The sequence below is a fragment of the Cicer arietinum genome, chromosome 7 (assembly GCF_000331145.2).
Source record: "Cicer arietinum cultivar CDC Frontier isolate Library 1 chromosome 7, Cicar.CDCFrontier_v2.0, whole genome shotgun sequence".
Classification (NCBI taxonomy): Eukaryota; Viridiplantae; Streptophyta; class Magnoliopsida; order Fabales; family Fabaceae; genus Cicer; species Cicer arietinum.
In genome coordinates, this window is record NC_021166.2 from 52385022 (window position 1) to 52393876 (window position 8855).

General features: G+C 32.9%; 1 protein-coding gene across 3 annotated transcripts; it reads right to left on the reverse strand.

The window, feature by feature from the left end:
- Positions 1-1672: 1672 nt before the first annotated feature.
- On the reverse strand, positions 1673-7986 carry LOC101490120 (hydroxymethylglutaryl-CoA lyase, mitochondrial-like). 3 transcript variants are annotated; one of them, XM_027337042.2, is made up of 10 exons: positions 7737-7981; positions 6797-6867; positions 5816-6006; positions 5450-5648; positions 5073-5252; positions 4467-4547; positions 4207-4370; positions 3174-3310; positions 2685-2800; positions 1673-2205 (listed from the first exon to the last, which is right to left on the reverse strand). In XM_027337042.2, the coding sequence occupies exons 2-10, from the start codon at positions 6851-6853 to the stop codon at positions 1957-1959; spliced, it is 1374 nt and encodes a 457-aa protein (XP_027192843.1). In that variant the 5' UTR covers positions 6854-6867; positions 7737-7981; the 3' UTR covers positions 1673-1956. The 3 variants fall into 3 exon arrangements, with proteins under 3 accessions (XP_027192843.1, XP_004510817.1, XP_073219930.1); XM_073363829.1 differs by lacking the exon at positions 1673-2205 and adding an exon at positions 2264-2516 and having other exon boundaries at positions 7737-7986; XM_004510760.4 differs by lacking the exon at positions 6797-6867 and having other exon boundaries at positions 7737-7979.
- Between the last annotated feature and the right edge of the window lie 869 nt (positions 7987-8855).

Consider the following 8855-nt stretch of genomic DNA (forward strand, 5'->3'; position numbering starts at 1 on the left):
ATCCTTTGATTCTTCAATTGTCACCACTATGTGATCGTACCTTTGTATTAATGTTTTAAGGATCTTTTCAATAACTGTCACTTCAGTTAATGATTCACCATTTGTTCTCATCTAATTAACAACAACCTGCACACGATTGAAGTAATCTGCCACAACTTCATCTTCTTCCATCTGCAACAATCCATATCGCCTTCTTAGCATTTGGAGCTTCACTTTCTTGGTTTTTTCATCACCTGTGTAATACTTCACCAAGATATCCCATGCCTCTTTTGATGTAGATACCTTTGAGATCCTTTCAAAATTGTTTGAATCCACACTTTGCTGGATATAAAACAATGTCTTGCAATCCCTTTTCTTGCAATCTTTGAAAGTTGTTTGTTGTCTTTCTGTTGGATTCGCACCAAGTTGTTCATAGCCATCTTGAACAATCTCAATCACTTCTTGAGCTCCCAACAACGATCTCATTGATGCAGGCCACCTCTCCCAATTCTTTCCATCCATAATTGGCAAATTCGATGGAAATCCTCCTCCATTCATTTTTTTTTTCTTTCACTCACACTTGTATTTCCCAATTTTGATTCCCCTCACACTTGCACTCGTGTTTCCCAAGGTCTAGAATCCAAGCTCTTGATGCCAATTGTTAGAACAGGTTGTATATTTGAGAGGAATTGAAATTGAGAAGAAAAGAGATGAAAATAGAGAAAACAGAAAACGAAGATTGATCTTCTAGTTCTGCAGATTGATCTTATGGTTCTGCAGATTGATACAGTTCTACATAACATTCATACATTGATCTTGGCTTTTATAGAAGCAGTTTTCTAGTGAATAGATTTCAACAAACTTAACCACCTTCTAACTATATTCTAACTACCTTTTAACCATACTCTAACTACCTAATTACTAACCAATTTGAATTAATCCAACAATAATGTTTGACAAAAGATATAAGGAAAGAAAGGAATTACACATAAAGATTGAACAAAGAACCCTCCAAGTTGTAGTTGTCTCCTCCTTTGCATTAAAAAAATCAGAACCCTTGTAAAATAACAATTTTTAGCGCAAATAGGGTATAGTAACGTGTGCTAGCGCATTGAGCTAAGTCTGGACGAATTGCACTAGTTGACTAACACAAGGGCGAATCGAGCTATCGCATTGCGCTATAAACGACCTCTGTAGCACTCAAATATAAATAAATAAATAAAGTGTCAGAAAATGAATTGTAGCGCGTGGACTAGAACATTGCATTCAAAGATGAATCATGTTGCATTCCAAACTTAAATAAAAGGTATTTTGCACTCTGAAAACCATCTCATGTCAATATTAACCCTTTGTTACTCCCCGATTGTAAGTTTCCTCAAAGTAATTAAAGTGTAAAGCCAAAAACAAAGAAGAACACTACAAGAATTTGGCTAGTTAGAAATGTTAGTAACAAAACATCTAAAATGATTCAAGGTCAAAAGTCATTTTTTGTATTAAATTAATTCTAAAGCTATTTGAAATTAAACAAAACTTTATATAAAACTCTAAGGACACCCAAATAGAGAGATTCTAGCGGGGTGGTCTATATTACCTCAAGAAAATATTAGAGACTAAACTTGATTTGTATATTCTTCTCTCAAGACTATTTAACTTTAAAAACGAAAATAAAAACTGATACATTACACATAACACAGGGCAAAAAGAATTATTATATAATAATATTTTCTTACTTCTATTTAGAGTTCAAATTGATTCGTCCGTATAAAAATTGCAATATTTCACTCAAAACGAGAAGCGTGCATTTGCTATTGCAACATTATATGCATTACTGCTTCCTAACTCATCAACGTGAGTGGACATTTTATTCCTCTTCTATAATTATGCAAAAAAAATGATATATGAAACAAACATATAGAATGATTTTGTCATTGCTTGAAGCACGTCTATATATAATTTTATGGTACAATATATATATTATCATATCTTGGAAGCATCGGCAGTGACTCGGTGAAGGGCAATGGCGGTCTTTGAGCCAGAGACGCGCCCCAAATGTTTGTTGATGAAGTCCCCAGCTGACATGAGCTTTCCAATATCAACGTTGGTCTTCACACCGAGTCCATTCAGCATGTACACAACATCTTCAGTAGCTACATTTCCTGAAGCCCCCTTAGCATATGGACAGCCACCGAGTCCAGCAACTGAAGAATCCACTGCACTTATTCCCATCTGCTTATATGCATACAAACCAATAAAGTCCATTAATAACTGTGACTACCAAATCATAATAAAAGGCAGACCCAGTTTAAGCCTGGTTATACATGTATCTATATTCAAAAAATATATGATCCAGATTCTCTACAGCTGGAAAATCCTGAATTTGCAACAGTCGTGTATCTCTGGCTGTCCGATCAGGGATAGGATGACTCATGTTTCAAATCGGTAAATCACATTCGAAATACACAGTTGAAATGTTATTTGTTTGATCTTGATCAGGCAACTCTGAGATGCATGGCTGCAGCAAATTCAGGATAATGCAACTGCAGAAAATCCAAATCTAACATTCATGGGTGCTAGTGAATTTCCCTCAATTATAACCGTTTGATGGTTAGTTCATTGATTGGCCCTTTATTACAAATTACATATATAAAAGAGGCAAAAGCTCAATAAACAAGAAAATGAAAAATTCAAGCTATTTGTTAACTTACTTGGAGTGATACAAGAATATTTGCAAGGGATTGCCCATATGTGTCATGGAAGTGGACAGCAAGCTTTTCTACTGGTACAACTGCCATTACAGCCAGAAGCATAGGAACTACGGTTCCTGACCATAACAAAAATAGAAAACTGTCAGAAAGAGTATTCGGGATTAAGAGGAAAAGCATATATAGTTTGACATTAATTTTCCAATTCTTCCCAGTTTCAATTAAATATTTAACACTCATTTACTATTTCCAATGTTTATAACAAAAATACTACCTTATTTTCCCTTTGTTGTCTGTTCTCAATTATTTGTATAGAAAAATGGTGAAAATAACATTTATGTTATTAAAAATCTTTGAAAAGATGAAATGGTAAAAACAAGGATAACAATTTAGTAGTTACGTGAAAACAAGAAGAATCACTTTCTCAAACCAAGTATGCATATGCATTTAATTTAAAATTAGAAGAAAAAAGAAAGTCATCTAACTCATTACCTGGTGTGCCTACGCCAATTGTGTCACCAAGTGAGATTTCAAAGCAACCCATGTCATTTAGTTCTTTAGCCACATAAGCTACTTTTGACGGAGAGATTGGCCCTTCAACTGGGCACCCAACAACGCATGATACATACCTACCAAGTTTAAATACAGAGCACTGATTGGAATAAGTAGAACAGAAACAGAATTTCTATCCATAAAATTAACAAAATCAACACAAAGGACTTTCACGTGTCTAACTATTAGACCTTGATGGCTTGACTTGATTGCATTTCAAACATACAAAGGTTTTCACCAGTGCAAAATTATCTCAAAACAGCAATACAAATATAGGTGTTGAGACTGGTTTTGAGTATTTAATAAAAAGGTATTGTCTGCTTTATAAGTATCAATACTAAATTTCACATGTTTAGGTTAAATTAAATCAACATAATTACATTTGTATCTCTTTAAACTTTACTCTGCTTGAATATCTACTTTGATTCTGGGATTGATTTGATAAGTAATAGAGTGCAAATGAGATGGGAATATACACTATTATATTTACCAATAAATACTAGGGACCTTAAATATGGTAACTGCCAAAGATATAAAACTATTTCTAGGTCTACTTTTAGCTTAAGTTTGTGCTCAATCCTTGCAGCCATGTTCTTAAATATAACATTAAAACTTTAGCACAAGGTAAAATGAGTTTTGCATGCGTTATCCATGCTTCAAGTCCAAAAAAAGTCAAGAATATATATATGTAAATTACTACAACTGCATTTCAAAATGTAAAAGCTGTTAAAAGTACAAATACAAGATAACTAGTTTAATGTAAGATGAACTTTCCAATTAATTTGCATAGATTCTGCCAAATATAAAGAAGATATTGCAGGGTAAGAAATGCAAATCCTATAAAAAATATCAAATGAAAAACAAAATATTTGGGAATCTTTCAGTCAAGCATACAAACCAACTTGCAAGTATATTGAAGTAGAGATATTTGATGGATGCTTAGAAATGGAATAATGGAGCCAAAAATGCATACCCTCGGACTGGAATTGAGAGCTCTTTAGCAGCACGAGTAACAGCACGATAGCGGGCAAGACTCTCTTCAATACTACAATTAATGTTTGATTTTGAGAAAGATTCCGAAGCTGATGCAAAAATAGCTACTTCTCTAGCTCCAGCTGCAATAGCAGCTTCATAACCCTATAAATGTAATATATAGATCGGACATCTGAATGTAAATTTGACCATTAACAGATGTTCTAGTTTATAGTTTATAGTTGTTATGGATAGTTGTACCTTTAAATTAGGAGTCAAAACTGGCAACCTGATGCCTCCCAGATTATGAACTGCTTGCATCACATCCTTTGCATCAGCCAACTGAAAGACAAATAAATAGAATGGAATTCAAGCAGGTAAATCTCAAATCACACTGGAAATAAATTGGTTAAGAAGGATAACAACTAGTACTCTAGTTGTCCTCATATCTTTTAAAATGGAAAGATAGCCTACAACTGTGCACCAAGAATTATGCTAGAAACACACTCTCTAACACACTCTTTTCAACACACTCTCTAACACACTCTTTTCAACACACTCTCTAATTAGTTGAAATTCAAATAAGTCCTATGAAATTTATGTGGGGACTACATGATTTAGTGGGACCCGTTTGAATTTTAACCAAATAGCAATCCACGTGCAGCAAATGGGCAAGGTCTGTTGGAATTGAGTGATTTTGAGGTTATTTGGTGGGAAGGAAAATGGATAGAAAATATTTTTGACCTTTACCTTTTAACTTATGGGATGGTATTGAGAACTGCTACCATGTCATTGCACCTCGAAGAAAGTGTACCACAACAATAATTCATGATCAATATCAAGTTAAATAAATTTGAGTCATTATACCTGTGGGACCCATTTGGGGGATACAAAACTAGTAGCCTCAATGACAGATAACCCAGTAGATGCTAGTCTATGAATCAATTCAATCTTTACAGCTGTTGGTACAATGTTCTTCTCATTTTGTAATCCATCCCTTGGTCCAACTTCAACTATCTTAACAAACTCTGGCATACCTTTCATAAACTGCATTGCCCAATTAAAATTTTGAAGTACGTTAAATACCAGCCAAAGAAATATGAAAATATCACCAACTAGAGTGAATTAAAACCTTACGACATAAGACAAAATGGAGATACAAAAAGAGACATCAACGAAGTTACTCATTTAATATCTACAAAAAAATTATGCTTGAATAGAAAGTACTGCTGACATTGCATTACCTTATATGCCATATCCTGTATGTCATTGTTATTGCGCTTTCGACTATACTGGTAATCTGAGGAATAAAATGAATTATCAAATTTCATCGAGTTTCTTCCGATGGTCATAGTCTTTTGACTGAAAGAGTCACATTGGGACTTGTCTGTCGTTTGCCTTTTCCAAGGGAATGTCTCTGCAGTGTACTCTTCATTGTCTTCACTGCACATAATATAGTCTTAAGGATATGTTACATATAGTGGGCAGATAATAGGTTGGTTGTATGTGAAAGAAGTTGATGGAAAGTAAAGGATGACAAAATGAAGTTGAATGATAAGTAAATATATGCATAGGTTTTGACTTGTACTAGGTTGCAAAATATGACTCACTTGCAGCAGTTAGATGTGCTGCAACTTCGTCCTTCAATCCAGTAGTTTCCCATGCCCAAATTATCTACTTGTGGACGGCAACAACCAGTTGAGAACCTCCGAACTCTATCCATGGTATTCATGCTTGGCAACTTGTCAAGGCCAAGTGGCTCCTCCAAACTTGACATGGTGAAGAGGATGAGAAAAGGGAGCTGGCAAAATATGTTCAAAGTAAGTATTGTGCAATGGGAATTAATTTAAAATTATTTCTGTCTATTCTATACTGTTTAATGTTTAACAATCAAGATGCTATTGGCTAAAACTTCAAGACAAATTTGTTGTATTTATCAGATTTATTCACTACAGATAGTGTTAAATGATATAATAGATAATGAAATAACTTGTGATGTAAAGTAAAATTCACTAGATCAAGAAAGGCGGCAGCTGGGAATTGGGCTATGCTTGTTTGAGTGTGTAGAAAATAAGGAGGGGGAGTAAAGATGGAATGAAATAGAAAGGGTTTTGATGTTTACTCCTTTAATGGTATGAAAAACCACTTTAATCGTACTCTTATACTCTAACACACTTTCAATCTATAGTAGGGGCAAAAACTTTTCATGTGCTGAACTCCACTTTGAGCTTTCCCATATTTTCATTGTAAAAAGCAAACATGAGTCATTCCAAAATCTCTAGCTCCGTATTTTCAGCTTAGTCATAAAGGATAGCCCAATGAAGCATGGGTATTTCTAAAATGATGAAGTACCCGAGTACTTACCCAGTAGCAGTACTCATGAGGTACTCTGCTTTTTCTCATTATTTTATTGCGAGTGAAGTTGATAATTTTTTTATATATTAATATAATATTATTTGTGCTTTTGAGTTTATTTGTTATTGCAACCAAACAAAATTTGTGACTTTTTAAATTTTATTGTGAATTGAACAATTTAACTCTTAGTTAAATTATATATAAAAAAAATCATGTTATTCATTGACGTACCGTACCTTGATTTTTATTAAAATACTGCATCTTGTACCAGTACCGTACCGGTACATATGCATCACAGGGATAGCCTCTGTCCAAAAGACATTTGCAAATGAAACTGATATCCATATTTTGAAAGTCACTAGACTCAAGCCTAAGGCTGTTCTAGACACATCTCTCCTTCAACCATGACCATGGGTTCAAAAACAGTAATGTTTCAACAAATGCAACAGGGCCACTACCAGACATGAAATGTAATGTTTCATATTTTATGGTACAAGAATTACATAATTATAGATTGTTCATGAACGTTCCTTGCTTTACAAGTCAATTATTGACATTTATAAAATTAGGTTTTTCAATAAAGACATACCTATACATAATTCAAACTCTTTTAAAAAAAACTGAATATTTTGGGAATATGTTTATTCAATCATCAAGCATTTAAAAGTATAGCCTAGGAATTCTTTTTAAAAGCATAGGCCTAGCCTAGCTAAGTGAGAGTTGTTAACCTCTGTAACAAGAATAATCAAGTGCAAATGCAAAAATCAAAACTGAGCCAACTTTTACATTGCAACTCAGAAACACAAGAAAACCTTCCATAAAAACATACGCATTATCTGCTTGGGGCCATTAAACTACATTATACAGTTGGATTCTTAAATTGCAACTGATATCCTTTAGAAATTGTAATTAATTCCTTTGTTTAATATGTCAAAGAGCTAATTCAATTTCATTCCTCAACCAACTAATCAAAATTGTGAGACGAATAGCAGAAAGCATGTAACAAACAGCAACATGAAAAACTAATAGTTATAAAGGTTGAACAATTGAACGTGAAACACAGTTCTTAAATATATTTAAAAAAAAAAGTAAATTGAATGAATGGAAAAATAAACGAGAAAGCACAATTAAAAGCAATCAAGCATAATCAATGTTACATATGATAATTCAACTCACCAAATTCCCTTAAAATTGCAGCAAATAAGGAATTATTATAAGAAGAACGAAGGGAAATTAGACGAAACAATTGGAGGGAAAGTTCAGGCGAGGTTAGGGTTTATATGAAACCCTAGAAATTGGGGGAATTCGAATTTCGTGATATTTACGAGAAAATCAAAAGACGCGGTATGAGGAGAAAAAGAAGATTTTCACTTAAATAATGAATAATAATAATAAATTGGTGTGGTTGGTAGGCGAATGGTTCACCAAAGAAGAAGAATGTGGCCATCGTTTAATGCAATTAAATCATAGTATATGACTTGTATAAATTAGTTTACTAAATCTAATGAAAATTCCCTCAACATCATTCAAACAAAATCTTTTAATTTGTGCCCTTATATTACTTAGGTTCAATTAAATCAAAATTAATCTAACAATTTAAATAAAATCAACATGTAACGAAACTGATCAAATATTACAATATAGTCGATAAGATAATAGAAAACACACAAAAAAAAAGATTTAAATGAAAATAAATAAATGATAAAAAAAACAATATAAATAAATAATTTCAGATAAAAAATTAATTCACTCATCACCACTATATAGTTGAATTAACGAATTAATAAATACGAAGATATATAAGACATTTTAGTGATCACCATCTATCTATCTACGTCTCCGCACGTAAAAATCAAAATCAGAATTTCTCTATCTACATCAAATGGTTTGGACTTGCCCATTTTTTGTATGAGACGCATGGTTGAATATGGTTGCCACGTCCATTCTATATTTTGTTCAAGCATTCTCATCACAACGAAACCACACAAGTCATGACTCAATGTCATCACAATGTTCAAGCATTCTCATATCACAAATGAAAATCTAAAATACACGAACGGATGGGAGGTACCCGTAATTTGATACCACAAGATCTCATACGCAAGAGACAAAATCATATATTGTGTGAACAAAATAAAATTAAGAAAAATCATATATTGTGTTCGTTTATTACGTGAATTTTGAACTTGGTGCTTTATTGTTTTTATAGAAATTATTCATTCTTTTTACATGTCATTTTATATATATATATATATATATATATATATATATATATATATATATATATATATAAAA

Excerpts from the sequence above, each read along its gene's own strand:
- LOC101490120 (XM_027337042.2), bottom strand. The coding sequence starts at position 6,853 with ATGCATATGTACCGGTACGGTACTGGTACAAGATGCAGTATTTTAATA. Across the intron at positions 4,548-5,072 it reads CCCCCAAATGGGTCCCACAG|TTGGCTGATGCAAAGGATGT; the intron begins GTATAATGACTC and ends TTTGTCTTTCAG. Across the intron at positions 2,801-3,173 it reads AATTGGCGTAGGCACACCAG|GAACCGTAGTTCCTATGCTT; the intron begins GTAATGAGTTAG and ends TGTTATGGTCAG.